This window comes from Puntigrus tetrazona, chromosome 2 (genome assembly GCF_018831695.1).
Source record: "Puntigrus tetrazona isolate hp1 chromosome 2, ASM1883169v1, whole genome shotgun sequence".
NCBI classification, from domain to species: domain Eukaryota; kingdom Metazoa; phylum Chordata; class Actinopteri; order Cypriniformes; family Cyprinidae; genus Puntigrus; species Puntigrus tetrazona.
This window is the reverse complement of record NC_056700.1, coordinates 2005196-2021710: the sequence shown is the minus strand read 5'-3', so window position 1 is coordinate 2021710 and position 16515 is coordinate 2005196. Positions and strand designations below refer to the sequence as shown.

At 39.0% G+C, this 16515-nt stretch overlaps 2 protein-coding genes across 2 annotated transcripts in view; one reads left to right on the top strand and one right to left on the bottom strand.

The window, feature by feature from the left end:
• The window catches only part of slc1a7a (solute carrier family 1 member 7a), a 22298-nt gene extending 16995 nt beyond the window's left edge, over positions 1 to 5303 (top strand). Inside the window, exons 7-11 of the mRNA XM_043257076.1 lie at positions 426 to 659; positions 952 to 1146; positions 1598 to 1732; positions 2016 to 2115; positions 2188 to 5303. Coding sequence (XP_043113011.1) covers positions 426 to 659; positions 952 to 1146; positions 1598 to 1732; positions 2016 to 2115; positions 2188 to 2457 — 934 coding nt within the window. The 3' untranslated portion in view covers positions 2458 to 5303. The remainder of the gene's footprint in view (positions 1 to 425; positions 660 to 951; positions 1147 to 1597; positions 1733 to 2015; positions 2116 to 2187) is intronic.
• Positions 4680 to 16515, bottom strand: scp2a (sterol carrier protein 2a). The gene is made up of 16 exons (XM_043257091.1): positions 16362 to 16515; positions 15691 to 15745; positions 15533 to 15604; positions 15292 to 15423; positions 14765 to 14829; positions 14553 to 14679; positions 14401 to 14464; positions 14214 to 14300; positions 13924 to 14074; positions 13544 to 13691; positions 13346 to 13453; positions 9397 to 9550; positions 8601 to 8697; positions 8122 to 8251; positions 7515 to 7594; positions 4680 to 5396 (listed from the first exon to the last, which is right to left on the bottom strand). Exons 1-16 carry the CDS (start codon positions 16410 to 16412, stop codon positions 5301 to 5303), a joined length of 1617 nt encoding a protein of 538 aa, XP_043113026.1. The 5' UTR covers positions 16413 to 16515; the 3' UTR covers positions 4680 to 5300.

The following is a 16515-nucleotide window of genomic DNA, read 5'->3' as shown; positions in this document are numbered from 1 at the left end:
GAACCACAGTTACACTGGATTCTAGCCAGAGCTTTAACACCAAAATATCTCTCAGAATATATTAATACTGTTTTGAAGTCATAACATGATATGTGCTAAAATTACGCTTTATTAATCGGAACTCTGTAAATCTGCATGAAAAATTTTACTAAAAAAAAAGAGTTTTACTGCCTCTAGTGTTCATTTCTTTCGGAAACTGCTCTGATGTACTTATTGGCTTATTTGTGTCTTGTGCGCCCAGGTACGTTTATGAGACCAGGTAGCAAAAAGCATGTATGTGAATATAAAAGTGGTATCAATTACTTCATTTAAATGCTAAATATGCCATGCAGTCTGAGCACTAAAATAATCAGCAGTGCAGAAGTATTTGCACCTACTCATAAACCTGGCGTGCAACTGAATGGCTTTCCGATGTAACACCTCAGGTACTTCCCATTTGGGATAGTGTTTCTGGTGGCCGGGAAGATCTTGGAAATGGATGACCCCTCAGCTATGGGGAAGAAACTGGGCTTCTACGCCATCACTGTGGTCATGGGCCTGGTGCTTCACGGCCTGTTCATCCTGCCTTCCATGTATTTCTTCATCACGAAAAAGAGCCCCATCGTCTACATCCGAGGGATTTTACAGGCCCTGCTCATCTCATTAGCCACTTCATCTAGGTAAACGGCATTTTCTTGCAATTCAGAGTTTGAGCGAAGCCCTGCTAGATGGTAACAGATGATAACTTTCCGACTTTAAAAAAAAGCAAACGTTTACCAAGAAGAACTTGAGGGTCACATACTACCAGACATTGAAATTGTTACAAACACACTAAACTCACGCAGAAACAGGCACCTTATTGCTAGAAGACACATAACAATTGCAAACCTGGTCATGTATTCATGTATTCCAGCCTTAAACTCTTGATTTTGAGCACAAATGTAAAGGACAAACTCTTGTGTTGTGCTCCAGCTCTGCCACGCTGCCTATCACCTTTAAGTGCCTCCTGGAGAACAACCACATCGACCGGCGCATTATTCGTTTCGTACTTCCTGTTGGCGCCACTATCAACATGGACGGCACCGCCCTGTACGAGGCCGTGGCAGCCATCTTTATCGCTCAAGTCAACAACTACGAACTGGACTTTGGACAGATCATCACCATCAGGTAGGATAAGAACGGGTTAACTGCCCTCCTTCGAACATCTTTTTTTTAATCTTATAAAATCAGTTTTAGCTTAGGTTACTTTTTCGCTTTTTTTTTTCAGTAATAATAATATAACAATATTATGTTTGTAATACTACTGCTTCTACTACTAATGATAATATATTTATGTAAAACGTTACAAGTGTAATATGTTTTATATTTATTTATATATTAATTTACGAAGATATAATTATTAATATATTAAATATGGATAGTCGGACAGTCACAAGCTTTTCATCTAAAATACCTTAAATTGTCGAACAAAGCTTTGTTCAGAAGACAAGCAAAGCAAACAAAGGGTTTGGAATGACTTAGGGGTAAGTGGGGTGGAGCATAAAAAGATATCAGTAAGTTCTTGCTTGTTCTGTTATGTTGTGAAAAATATGTATATTTGTTTTACTATTTACTTCAGCATCACGGCTACAGCAGCCAGTATCGGAGCTGCCGGCATTCCACAGGCCGGTCTGGTAACCATGGTGATAGTGTTAACCTCAGTGGGACTCCCTACAGATGACATCACTCTTATTATCGCCGTGGATTGGGCCCTGTAAGCCTTTCTGTCAATCAATCATTTCCATTGTAAACGTAGATCGATGTTTATAATTGACAGGGTTGCCAGATCTGTGCAAACTGCTACTCAAAACTAGCCCAAATTCGGCTATCAAAATCATTCCAAAATCATGTTTTGTCAAACCTTTGTCCAAACCTAAACATGATATGATGAGAAGACTAATAGTATGAAAGTACTCCATTTGCGTAGGAAAACCACAGATTTGGCAACACTTGAGATTGATGTCGATTAAGTTCCTAATTACTTTTGTATGCATTAGGGATCGTTTCAGGACGATGGTGAACGTGATGGGCGATGCTCTGGCCACAGGAATCATGGCACACATATGCAGAAAAGACTTCGTGAAGGAGGGCGAGGAGGTGAGAACGAGTTCGTAGAGGTGCTTCGAACTAATAATGCAAAAATGAAGACCTCATCTCTTCTCTCCGCAGATTCCTCTCATCTGTGAGACCAAGCCCATGATTAGCATCCAGCAGATGATGTCCTATCAGAAAAACGGCTGCTTCCAGCCCCCTCCGCTGGGCCCCGCGAGGAAACCCGAGCACCTGTCTCCTGACGTGGCCCGTCTCATGCAGCTGGAGGAAGGCATCAGGCCCCCCGACAAGAAGTCCCCTCACCCGTCTCCGCACCATTATAAACGAGACCATAAAGCCAAAGACCACTGCACCATAGACATGAACGGTCTGGAGACCAATGTCTAGACTCTAAACCGAAACTGAGCTGCGAGACGCCAGCCGTTCTCTTTCTCTACCTTTGGATTTGTGTGTGAATGTCTATGTAGGGAATTTCACGACAGGAAGCTGAAGCGATCGGGACCGGGACTCTTTGGACCTGAGGGGATACGCCGATCGCCGTGGATCCCGAAGGCTGAGCTCCTGACCGAAGAAGTGTGTGTGTGTGTGTGTGTGTGTGTGGAGGAAGATGGGTGTACGTATGAGTGCTGTTATCATCGTGTCCTTTCCCTGTGGTCCACAGGAGAGAAGAACAACACTCTTCACGGACAGCTCGTCTGAGGAACGTGGATGCGTGTTGTTTTATTATGCTGCTGAGATCTTTTTTCGTCTCCTTTTCAAAGCTTTCTCTGTCTGAGTCTGCTCTTTCAGTAACAGAGAGAAAAACTGTCCCCTGAAGAGATTTAACCACCAGTGATCACATACAGTGGCCCCAGGACGCTTTTGGACACTTTGGATTTAAAGTATCCAAATATCAGTGCATTATATCAGGTTTTTCAGCTTTAACCTCCACCCAGAGCTGTAGACAACCTCGAAACGTAAAGACTGTGATCAGGCTACTAAAGAAGGATTTTGATCAGACTACTATAAAAGTAACTTTTGAAAATAGTACATTCAATAATTGATTTAGAACCTTTTTTGAACCAATATTTAATACAAGTCTTCATATACATACATAAAAGCCTGTTTTGACATTATTTGGAAACTTTCTGGTTGCCAAACATTAGAAAGATCACTGAAGATTCAGCTTTCCTTCGCAGGATTACATTTTCTCAGGTTCCTCTGCTAGGAAACACGTGTGAATTGATAAACGAAGAGTTAATTAAAAGTTAGTTTGGAGACAAGATGTTTATAAATTATTAAGAAAAGCTCCAGCATCATTGTGCTGCTCGGCTTGATATCCTGTTTTCAGATGCACTTTTTTTATTTATTACTATTTATACATTTATTTACATTTACTATTTATACAAATGCTTTTAAATTGATCAAAAATGACAGTAAAGCCATTTATACTCTTTATACTGAATGTTCGGTATTGTTTTGAATATTAACAGACCCGCATCTCTTCAGGAGGACGGTTTCCAACCCCCACTCTAGTGTATCTTGACACGTTCAGATTTCAGGGCGAGCCCAACTAAAATGAACACGAACTTCTGTGAAATATGGGCTTTACGGACTCAAGCGTCATGCCACACACTCTCAAAGCCTTACACAACTTGTATGGATTCTTTGTACGAAAAAAGTCAAACGTAATTGTGATTTGAATGAAATTCCATAAAATGATGACTCACTCTGCATGCCTACTGAAAGCGATGCATTTCTTCACACTTCAGTGTTCGAAGAAGACACGTTTGTGTAGATGCATACGTCCCATGGGTTAACTTCTAGCAAAGGATGCGTAACTGTTATCAAACGTAACTGCGCTGCATCATTACGTTCCTCCATGATATGGTCGATGGAACGTAAAGGCATTTCAGTTTGTTCTGAACAGAGTAGCAGCCTGATATCTGCGTACGTAAGAGGTCTGTGGTAATTATTCTGGCCGGTAGAAGAGCGTGTGGATGTGTAAAGGGCTGCAGGGATGAGCAGAAGGAGAAGGTCGCCAGGTTCATACGGCCACATGGACGAGCGAAGCTGAAGCCCTGCAGGAAACAGCACTGCCATCGCGTCACAAGACTCACACGCTGGCTAACCGCTCATTAGAAAGCAGAAAAAAATTTGTATTCTGCGATAAAACCATGCTCTGCTGTGTTCAGCCTGCCGATGAGCTGAACTAATCCTCTTTACTCAGGTTTCTCTCATATAGCCATCAATTTTTTACTTCAGTAGCTAGCTCATATTAATGTGGGGATATGGGAAAGATCTTCCTGTTGTGCTTACGCCGTGTTGTTGGGAACCGCAGGGTTTAAAGTCATACGCTATTATACAATATGCAGCGCTGAAAGTGTGATGATGAAGGACGGTTACAGTTGAGGGTCAAGCTGTTCAAGCAGGTGAGCAGCAAATGATCTCGATTTATGAAAAAAATAAAGTGCATTTTCAAATCAACTGTTTGCTATTCACCCATGATCTAGATGAAAGAAAACGGTCTTATTGTAGCGACAAAGAAAAAGCTACTCCATTAGTGCAGAGTCTGTATCGTAATACCGCATACATTTGTATTAATTTACATCTAAAAAAATGACAGCACGTTTTGAAGCAAATTTCATATTTATTAGATATAAATGCCATTTTTTACAAACCTGATTAATATACAATTATACAAAAATACTTTAATGACGCCTAAAAGGCCTTTAAAGATTCAATCAATATTTCAGAATCAAAGTATGTCTCTCTTAGCTTCTATTTTAATTTGACTGCATACTAGATATAAAGGTCCAACATAAGCCTTGGCTGGTATAGTTTGAAATCTTATTATTAAACTAATATTATTCAGTTAGATGCACATTATAGGACGGCTAGTAACTGAGAAGTCAGACTTCATGTTCATCTGCATTCAAGCCACTTTACCGCGATATCTTTCCCAACGAAACATGACATTTTTTTATATATTATTATTATTATTATTGTACAGAATCCTTTCTGACATGCTTTGCTCATGTCTTTCAGGCATGTTAGTAACACAGTATTCTTTATGCAGTTACGTTGCAATGATCAGCGGACTCTCTGTTATTGTGTAATATTACACGCTCCATTCATACAATCGCACCAAAAAAATTACATTTAGAAATTGATTAACCGTTCTAGCGTCTCTCCAAACGACTCATTTGCATGAATTTGTGTCACTTCCCTGTTCATCAGCCGATGCGGTTTCACAGTTTGGATTTTTCGGGTGTCAACTGAAGGTTTTGAAGTTTCATGGCCATTCCCATATTCCCAGTTATCTTAAGTTTTCCTTGGAAAAATGCCTTTAAATGAGAATACAAGATGGCAAATGAAGAGCAGGATTATTATAGTTAACTAAAGCCACAAAAGACATTTTTGGTAAAAAAAAAAAAGAAGAAAAGTTCTGATTCACAAACAATTAACTCTTATGAACTGGATTAGTAACACTAATAGTAATCAATGTTTAAAAAAAAAATAATAATATAAAATAAATTATTTATAAATTAATAATATATATATATATATATATATATATATATATATATATATATATATATATAATATAAATATATATATTAATTTTTATTCAGTTTGCATTGCATTTTTATACAAAAATAACTACAAAAATTTAAATAAAAATGTATGAAAGCGTACAGATGACAATTACATTATTTTTTTTTAACTATGTTAATAGATTTAGGCTGGTAAATCTACAACATACACATATTTATATACAATGTATTTGAATACGAAACAAAAAAAACCCATTTATTATTCCTCCCCCAACATACGAGTTTCTCTCCATGTGACCATTTCTAAATGTCATGAGCATGATGGATTTGAGCTCTAAAGGTTGGGCTTTTCTATTTGGGATTAATCTGAAAATGATTCCCTTTATGGAGGATTACCGTGAAAAGAGTGGCTAATTTTTAGATGAAGCTTCTGTCAAACCATCTGACGTCTGATGTGGCGTCCCACAGATGGACAGACATGATGGAGGTTGGTTGAGTCAACACAGATGGGTGTAAATCACAGGGGAACGACATTTCTAAGGGCTTATGAAAACAATCTATTTTTCATGCTCTGACTCGCATCAGTGGAGGAAACATTAGAGGCCATTAGCCTAATTTGGGATTGCGTAAAAGATTTCCGCTTCGATCTGAGTGTTATTCTGTGTCGGGAGGCTTTGTGCGCGTTTAGTGTGTGTGTGTTTCAAAAGAAATGGTTGGACATGCGGCATAATGCTGTATGCATGTCATGATGCTAAAGCCAGGTCAAGAGAATGTCAAAGTAACCCAATGTTAATCTTTTTTCATAGAGATTAGTTTTATGGGCTGCACATCACAGGTTAAAGGTCATCCTTGGCATTGGATTAATCTACAAGGCCACTGTTGCAATGGCAACATGGTGCAAACATGCAACTTTTGATTAAAAAAACACACACGTTATACAGGTTATAATATATTAACGATATGATATTAATTAAATAATTTAAAACATGCTTTTAGGGAGTTCAATAATTGTGCAAATATGAACTGTTGTGCATCTTTGAGCGACACAGCGGATTTTAGTTTCTGAATGAACAAATCGGGTGAATCAATGATTCAAAGACCCATTCGTAAACAGAGCCGTTGACTGTTTTCCTGAATGAATCAGATATTTAAAAACAATTGAACGAAGACATTTACTGCCGCTTGCTGCTAAAACGTATTTTGAAGACTGCTGGTAACAAAGCTGTTTCAGTTACCAATGACTTTCATTTTATAAAGCAAAAATATTGAAATGTTTTTCAAATGATCTTCTTACATGTGCCATAGTTTCAGTTTAAGTAAATGGCTAAATTCTAAAGCTACAATTTGTAATGTCTACCTGATACTTTTCAGTTAATAATAAATAATCAGTCAAATTTATTTTATTTTAATTTGATTAATTAATCAAAACATTATGTAATTAATTGGATTAAATTTTTTTAAATCAACTGGCAGGCCTCTTTAAAATACATTGTGCTACCAATGGTGATTTAAACCGTGCATAAAACCATGCAAATTATTATTACTGTTATACTCTGTTCTCAAAATGTTAACAACATCCACATTGTTTGAGTATTTAAGGAAAAAAACACTTTAAAATTGCATTCAAAACAGTCTGCAAATCTTGTGTCGGCTGTAATTTGTACGATACTTGCATCGAGGAGGCCAAGTTAGCAGGGCAGACGAACGGTCAGTGTGTCTGTAGGGCATGGGGCGAGCTTAAAAAGGGACTAATCCTGCACCGCTGGCTCTGTCCCAGGACACTCTCAAATCTTATCTAGCTCTCGAACTACACTGATACACACCAACTTATCAGAACAGCTTCAATGTTCGTTTCTTTCTAAAAAATACATCAACAGACCACTAAGAACAAACCATCACCGACCGTACCGTTTGTGGATTCAACTGCCCCGTCATCAGTTCAAGCAGATCTGCATCAGACATGGAGATGGTGCAGTCGGACTTTTTACCTGCGTGAGAATTAAACATTCAGACGTGACAAAGTGCTATCGGAGACACCGACTTCAGAGTTAAATCTAACGAATGACCCTTCGGTGAGAAATGCAACAAAAACTGTATTATTTGCAAGAAAGTACCTTAAATAATCATTTGTTCTGCTGTTTTCTTTACAATAGCAAAGAGATATAAATAGTCTCTTAGGCACATCACGGATGCATTTATATGATAAAATATAGTACAAACAGTCATCTTGTGAAATATTACTATTTTAATATACTTGAAAATGTTTTTGGAATTATACCAATTCGTGTTATTGTGTGGAAATGTTGGATTAAAAAAAAAAAAGCCTTGCTGATCACAGATTTTTAATAAAAACTGAAATGCCATAATTTGACTTTTCTCTCTACTAATATATATATATATATATATATATATATATATATATATATATATATATATATATATATATATATATATATATATATACACACACACAAATAATGTTGTTTTTCTTCTTTACAAAAAAATGTGAACACACCTGCATCATTGGTCACCGAACCTTTGCCATTTTTTACATCCACGACCCACAATGCTTCACTTCCTCCAGGACCATCCTTCACATTGAAAGCGAAAACACCACCAATTTTCTTCACATATGCCTCTCCCTCCTGTTACAAACAACGACATGATTTTATATAATATGCAGAAAATAGTTTCTCACCCACCATTATGAATCTTATTCTTCACTGAATTTCACAGCATCATTTTTGGTGCAAATTGCATCTGCAAGAACAGCGCTGAAGATTTACATCCACGCTGACTTCATTTAAAAACTCATTTGAGATGTGATTCAGACACCCTCCAGGAATACTACCCTTTCCAAGAAAAGATCCACGAGTCATTGTTCGTTCTTGTTTATCTGCGCATCTAATTTTTGGGTGTAATAGGAACCAACGAAGACATTAATAAACCCCCAAACCATCTGATTAGCATGGTATAACCGGTGAGATGGTTTACCTCCTGTAGCTTCTTCTCTATCTCCTTGAAGACGGCGTGAGCTTTGAAGCCTTTGAGGTCGCTGGACGCGCTGGTGGCCACTGCAGCGATCCGAGAGCTGAGGAGGTTTAGTTCAGACAGTTCAGCTCTGCTGGTGAATGCACCGAGTCCAAAGGTCTAGTGGTTCAATGTATGTAAAAGAACTACCGCTTTTAACATTACATTTTTTAAAGGCAAAAAATTTTTTTTTGACTTAAAATTTCACGAACTGCACCTACTCATACAGACGTAAATGTAATTATGCATGTAGGTCATATAGAAATATAATCTTTTGCACCTTGGATTTTGTACCCAGCTGTATGTACATTTAAACAAACATACAACAGGGCCGAAACATTTAAGCACTACATTTTTAAAAAATATATTGCACTGCCGTTCAAAGGTTTGGCATGAATAAGATTCATACATATTAATTCATATTCAGCAAGGACACATTAATTTAGTCAAACGTAAAATCATTTGTAAGATTACAAAAGTTTTACACTGACAATAAATGATTGAGCACCTAAGTTATTTTTAAATTGTAGTAATATTTGACAATTATATTAAATTATTAAAATCAATTAATTAAAATCAGTGCAGCTGCGGTGAGAATAAGAAGCTTCTTTCAGAAAAATTTAAAAGTCTTATCAAGCCCAAATTTTTGAACAGATGGCTGGGATTTAAGAAAACAATAGGCCAATTTTGAACATACGGATCATACACTATAACTATAAAAATGGTGACTGTATATATTGAGGCCGTTAGCAACACACACCTTGATTCCTGAGGGAAGCCCATCCTGTAGAGAGTGACGACCACCGCTCCACCAAGACCGATGTTGTGCTGCAGCGCGACCTTTGCCCCGGGCACCTGCCGAGGCCCCGCCTCCCCCCGCAGCTGCCAGCACAGCTCTGCACACTGAGCCAGACCTGAGCCACGAAAACAGGCCAGAGTTCATCCACAGCCTTCACCGATGCTATCGGAGTCTATATTCTGTGACCTCTAGTGAACAGAACTAGTAAAACTATAAAGCGGGCTACTTGCTTGCGATCGGTTTTAGCTTCGTGCGGCAACAAAAGCACACGCTTTTATCATTCCTAATGGCTACAATATCGTTAAATTAAACTGCAGTCTGTAACTTTTTTTGGTTAAAAATTATCCAAAATCAATATTTGAGCGAGTAAAACCAGCCTATCGCCTTGCTTTAGCCCGATTCACAACAGTTAGCTTGTAATAATGCTTTCTACTTTGAGCGGACCGGTAGGGATTAAAAAATAAACAACAACCAGTTTGAAAGGAGCATAGTTTGCTTTTTGGGTTAAAAGAATTTCTTAATATGAAATTCCAATCGTGACAGAAATTCAAATCTACACGCTAATACACTAATACTCATAGTCACTCAAAACTGATGTCAACATTCATAATTTGAGAATAAAGTACATCAATAATAACAATAATAATTTGCAGGGTTTGATGTGATATGAGCTAATCACCATTGGTAGCGCGATTTAGTATTATGCTTTTTCCCTCAGTTGGTGAGATAAAACCGTGGAAGACCTATTACTGGTTAAGTAATATGTCAATATCCGGTGAAAATGATCATTTGGGTCATATATTCCAAGACATGTTCATTTATGCACTCAATACTTGGTCAGGGATCTTTTTTAACGCAAATTCCAGCATCAGTGAGGAGTGGCATGAAAGGATTGTCTGTTTCTCATCTTTCTCTTGAAACTATACCACAGACTCAATGTGGGCTTCAGGTCAGGCATGTTGTCTGGCCAACCAAGATCAGTTATATCACGGTCAGCCAAGCACTTGGAAGTGGTTTTGTCACTGTGGACAGATGCTAAGGTCCTGCTCGAAAAGGAATCAGCATCTCTATAAAGTCTGATAGAAGGCTGGTTTTTGGACTTGATAAAACGCCATGGACCAGCCATGGAAAAATGGGAAAAAAAAATGTATATATTTTTTGTGTTGTTCATTTCTGCATCTCCTTCTTTGTGAGGAGTTATTTATGTTATATGTGTAGCAGCAGTATCCAGTGTTCTGGATGTATTGGCAATAACAAGATCTATTCTGCCAAGGCCGGTTAAATTACCATGTCTAGCTTTGTCATGACAGAAACACATATAAATGCATGTAGACCATTTAAAGTGCCACTATTATTGCTTTTTGAAAATGACCTTTCATAAAATGTGTAACACAGCTTTTAAGTGTGTAAAGTTTTAAATCTGAAAGTGCACCGTGTATAAAGTTATTGTCTCTCAAAAGAAAGAGTCGTTTTTTAAACTTTCAACCTGCATATCCAAATCCTATATAGTGTGCGTTAGTTTAAACCATTTAGGACAAAATGCTTAAGATAATAATGTTTTTCTGACTGTGGAAAATATTTAATGGTTTAATAATGACAATGACTTTATCACTACGATCTCACACGGTCCAGTTTATTCAGGATGTCTCTGTTTTCTGTCACCACTGCAGTGAACTGATGAGCGTCTGCGGCGTTGGACGGCCGGTGACTTGACGCTCCACGTTAATCCTGAGTTCCTGAGCATTTCATCCTGTTGGGATAAACTGCTTGCACTTTTGCTCATTATCCCCAACAGGATAAGAGACTTAGAATAAGACCTTTTCAGTCAGACAGAGCAAGCCTCTGACTCCTAACTCCTCGTAGAAAACGGTGGGGATCGAGATCGGGAAATAAAATCAAACCACTGGAACCAAAGAAAGAAATCGAGCACCTCAAATACCTTCAGATTCCGCCTCATCCAAGATTTAATCAAGCCACTGTTATGAAAACAGATGGATTTAGGAGACCATGTAAGACTAAAGATGAGTGTGTACCTCCTCCACCAGCACTACTACATGTCTGCTGTTCAGAGTTAAGGAAGGGACAGGAAGACAAGGAAGAGGTTATAACGATGATCTAAAGGGCCCACCATTATACACATGGTTTTATGACACCAACCGGTTTACAATTAGGAGTCAAACCGGTTTAATATACCACCACACCGACCAGTAATAGCTCAAGCCAGCTCCAGAACGGACGTCCTGCTTGAATCTAGCATTAGTTCACGAATTCAGACATGTGACTCCCTCTGCTGGTGAAGAGCCACATGCAGACACGCTACAGATGGACACTGTCAAGCAGGGCATCCGTGGTGGCAGTAAATGCTGCTTTCTTGTTAGTAGAGCATATTATAAGCATATTAGCAGAAGCATTTACGCTTCTGTGTTTATACATCTGAAGCAAAGCACGGTGCATGTAATCGCTGAAGACGTGCTGATAGTAACAGACATGAAAAGAGGTTAAACGAATGGTTAGCATTAGGATTTTGGTTAGTAATTTTTGGATTAAATAACAATTTCGGGTTTTTTTCCACACCTAACTCTACTCTGCATTCAGAACACACTGAAAATAAGGCACACTTTTCCTAGATTATATTATGATATGTTTGCATCCTTTAAAAAAAAACTAAAAACTTGAAGGAGGTCAACATTCACTGACAAGCGCGAGTAGGATATTATTTTTAATTTCTCCTTTTGTGTTTTGAAATAATAATACAGTTTTAAAACAGCGTTAGGGTGAGTCAATAAATACAGAAATATAATTTTTGTGTGAGCTATCCCACGATCACAGAAAAATAAGATGCCACGGGGTAAATAAACTCTAAATGGATCAAAGTCAATGTTTCTAAATAATTATTTGACAGGGGTATTTGTTCATTTTATGGTTTTGAGGTTCTGTTTCAGATTAGATTTCAGGTCATTTCCTGCCAAAAGCTAAGTAATAATTTTTATGCTTACGGTTAATGATTAACGTCAGGTCTTTCATTCTACGCTTTATTGATTTGATATAGTCATGTGATATTGTTAGGCTGGAAAGCATCATCCGAACTTGCCATACTATGACTTTTACTGACTTGATGCCACTGCTGTCAAGCTCCAGAAAAGACAAAGAAAGCACCATAAAAGGTTCCACTTTATATTGTGTCCGTAATACCTGTGTACTTACATAGTAACATGATGTGCACTTAGTATGTAACCACAGTCTAAGTACACAGTATCCACAGCTCTAATGTTTCTGTAACAACCCACTGAATGCTATGTGTATGTACTTATGTAACAGGACATATATAACTACGTTATGTAACAATAATATGTACAAGAGTAATTTGAACAGTTTGATCCGGGGGGGGTGGAAACGTTTAGTTTAAGGGATATGTGAAGTGTGAGGATGTGGATCTGGAGTTGATGACGTTGAAGGTGCAGCACTAAAATACCAGTGTACTTACATGATAACTCCTCAGGAACTTAATAAAAAGTGTAACATTCTGGACACCAACCACAATTTATATGTAAAGCCTAACTTACTGGCCGCCGCTGTGTAACGTCATGGTAAATGTAGGAATTATTTACTTGATATAAAGTGTAACAAAAAGCACTGTTATACTTACACATAGCACTCAGTGGGTTGTTCCATGTGTTTGTTACATTTTTGCATTTGGTTTTCTTCTTCAGAAGGCTTGAAATTCAATGCAAGAGTCACATGCATCACCTTTATGGTGCTTTTTTATTTTATTAAGCTTGACAGCAGCTGACCAACGTCTGCGTCTGAAACTAGTCGTTTCGTGTGGACAAAAGGATAACAAATGGTGCAGTTTTAGGTGAACGATTCCCTGTGATGCACCCGGATCTGCACTCAGCTTGATAAGGCGTACCTGTAGCTCCGAGCGGATGTCCTTTAGAGATGAGTCCTCCACTGGGGTTTATCACCCATTTGCCCCCGTATGTATTATCACCCCGGTCGATCAGCTCACCAGCTTTGCCTACAAATGAAAACACAGATCGTATCTTAAACACGCTGCTAATCTTAGCTCGTGTTTAGAAAGCTGTGCTCACGAAGCAGCCCAGCTTACCCTCAGCACACAGTCCCAGAGCTTCGTAGGTGATGAGCTCATTGGCAGAGAAGCAGTCGTGCAGCTCGATGACGTCAACATCTGACGGCTTCAAACCAGCAGCGTCAAAGCACTTCTGAGCTGCAAGATGGGTCATGTCATAACCAACCTATGATGGACAGAGTTCAAAAAAACATATCAATGAAAAGTCCGTCATTGGTTACTGCTTTCTTTCTTTTGGTTTCCATTGATTTCCATTGTACCAAATCTGTTCCGGTATCTTTTTTCTACAGATTTGGAAGGACACGAGGTTGAATAAACAACAAATGTTTCATTTTGTTATAGTATCCCTTTAAGAAAAACTTTTTTTAGGTCTAAGTGCCGGTGTCAGCAACTCTTACCATTTTCATACAGCTGTTTTCCTCGAAGGTACTGCTGAGGTCTGTGACCATTTCCTGGGCAATGATCTCCACAGCTTTTTGCTCCAATCCGTTCCTCCTCACAAACCTCTCGCTGGCCAGAACCGCAGCTCCGGCCCCATCAGACGTCGGGCTACAGGAGAATAAGAGAAAATCTGCCATGAATATTAAATACTGATAACTACCGTGCTTTTGTTTTGTGGACATTCAGAACCATTGCAAAAACCCTTCTTATTCAACCAGACTCTCTGCTCAGTCTCCGGTGCGCTTACCAACACTGTAAGAGTGTGAGGAACTCGAAGACCTTCCTGGAGTTAATGACCTGCTCCAGACTGTATTCATCCCGGAACTGAGAGTATCTGAGTGAGAATGTGACATGTGACAATACATCTTCCAGTTACCTGCGCACAGACATAAATGTTGACATTTCCTTGGCAACAAACTGTTGTTACGACTTACGGATTATTGGTGGAATGCTTGTGGTTCTTCCAAGCAATTTTGGCAAAATGCTCTGGTTTCGTGCCTAGAGAAGACGCAAAGATTTTATTGCAGAAGGAACAATCAATCTAAATCCCTCATGCTAAGCACTGAAGGCTTTGCCGAGGTCTTACCGTACTTCTCCATGTGTTCTCTTCCAGCGTTGCCGAACATCTGAGGTGCAGCTGGTGCCGCCGCCACCCCGTAACGGTTGATCATCACCTCCATGTGCTTGTCCATAGGGTTGGTCCTGTCCATGTACTGCAAACCCGCGAGACGACATGAGACAACAAGCCGAATTGTTTCATTGCTGGCGTTATAAAAGAGCTGCGAACCGCACTCACACCTTTGAGGACAGTGAACCTCTTTCCATCTTCTCAAAACCCAAGGCAAGGACACAGTCAGCCAAGTCTGAGTGCAAGAGTTTTCGTATTGTACAAAAACGGTCAAAACTGTTTCGAATGTTTTCGACAGAGGTCTTACGTTTAATTGCATTCGATAAATACAGTAAAAACAGTACACTTGTGAAGTATTATTACATTTAAAGGAACTGTTTTCTATTTAAATATTTAAAAAATAGAATTACCTGTGTAATTTGAGTTGCATTTTTTAAGCATTTCGCTTTTGCATCATATTACACACATTTATATATTTTAAAATTTATATTCAAACAGGAAACAGTCATTTTAAATTGCAATAATATTTTATAACAGCACTGATTTTTCTGTAATTTATCATATAAAAGCTTTGGTAATCATTAGATACTTCAATCATATTAATTTAAATAATTTATTTTAAGAATAAAGAAAACAATGTATAACTACTTCTATTGTAAACACTATAATCTCCAACAGGTTGTAGTAGCTTTCTCACCTCCCTGAATGAGCTGACGGGCCATAAACAGCGCTGTGGAGCCAGTAGAGCAGTTATTGTTCACATTGATTATTGGGATCCCTGATAAACCCAGACTGTGATAAATAGCCCTCTGGCCGCATGTCGAGTCACCTGGAGAAATGCAGAAAAACCACATTAATTCAACACTGGCATCAGCGAGCACGAGAGCGAAGGTTTAACTGTTAACATGCGTTGTACCAACTTTAACAATAAGACATACCATACACATAGCCTACACAGGCTTGTTCGACAGCGCCGTACTCGATCCCAGCATCCGCCAGCGCTTTCTGCCCTGTGCCACAACAGAAGGGAATGGAAAACGTCCACATTTCTGCAGTACAATGTGCTAAACATCTGAAGGAGGTTCATCAACGGCACCTGCTTCTTTGGCCATGTCTGGGTAGTCGATGTCTCTCGCACCCGGCTTTTCAAACTGAAAAACAGTTCAATCGCCGACTGAAATTAAATCACTTTGTATTTGTCAGGACATGACTCGAATAAAATTAACCCTCACGTAATATAAAATAAATACTGAGGAGTTTGACACGGCGCGCTTCTACTTCCGCGCCACTAGGGGCTCGCGTCATCGTTCCATTGCACGTATTCTTTCAATGTTACTTTTAAAACCATGTAACTGTTTGTGTTTGTGCAACCCGCGCTGTAACCTGTGACACATTTAATTCAGGGTCGTTTCCCGATCATCCCGATATCTCTGTGTTCCTGAGATAGCTGATCTCCGATAAGAAACTTTGCAGCATTGCACAACTCTTTTTAACGGCGTTATTTAAATCACTTATACACAGCACGCGCCCTGCCTTTAGCAATAATGCTAATTACTGTACCGCGCATATCTTAACACCTGGCTACATTCAGTACTTTAATAAAACATCATAATCATAGTTTTATACATACACAATACTACAGGCTTTGCCTTTAACTTTGACCACAGCGTGTTCTGTAATAAGCAATAAGCCAGGCTGCGTTACAGTCGCCTTTTAGCAACACAGACGATTACAAAGCTCAAACGTCGAGGCAATCGACGCGCTTACCTTTGTCATCCCCACCCCGATAACAAAAACCCTGTTTCTTGCCGCAGCCATCTTCAGGTTCGCTCTGTGACACTTCAGCCGGACTTCACCTCTGAAACCGCACAGCGGCAGCCGACGATCAACACGGCAGCTCCGGCTGCGGCGCCGCCTCTGA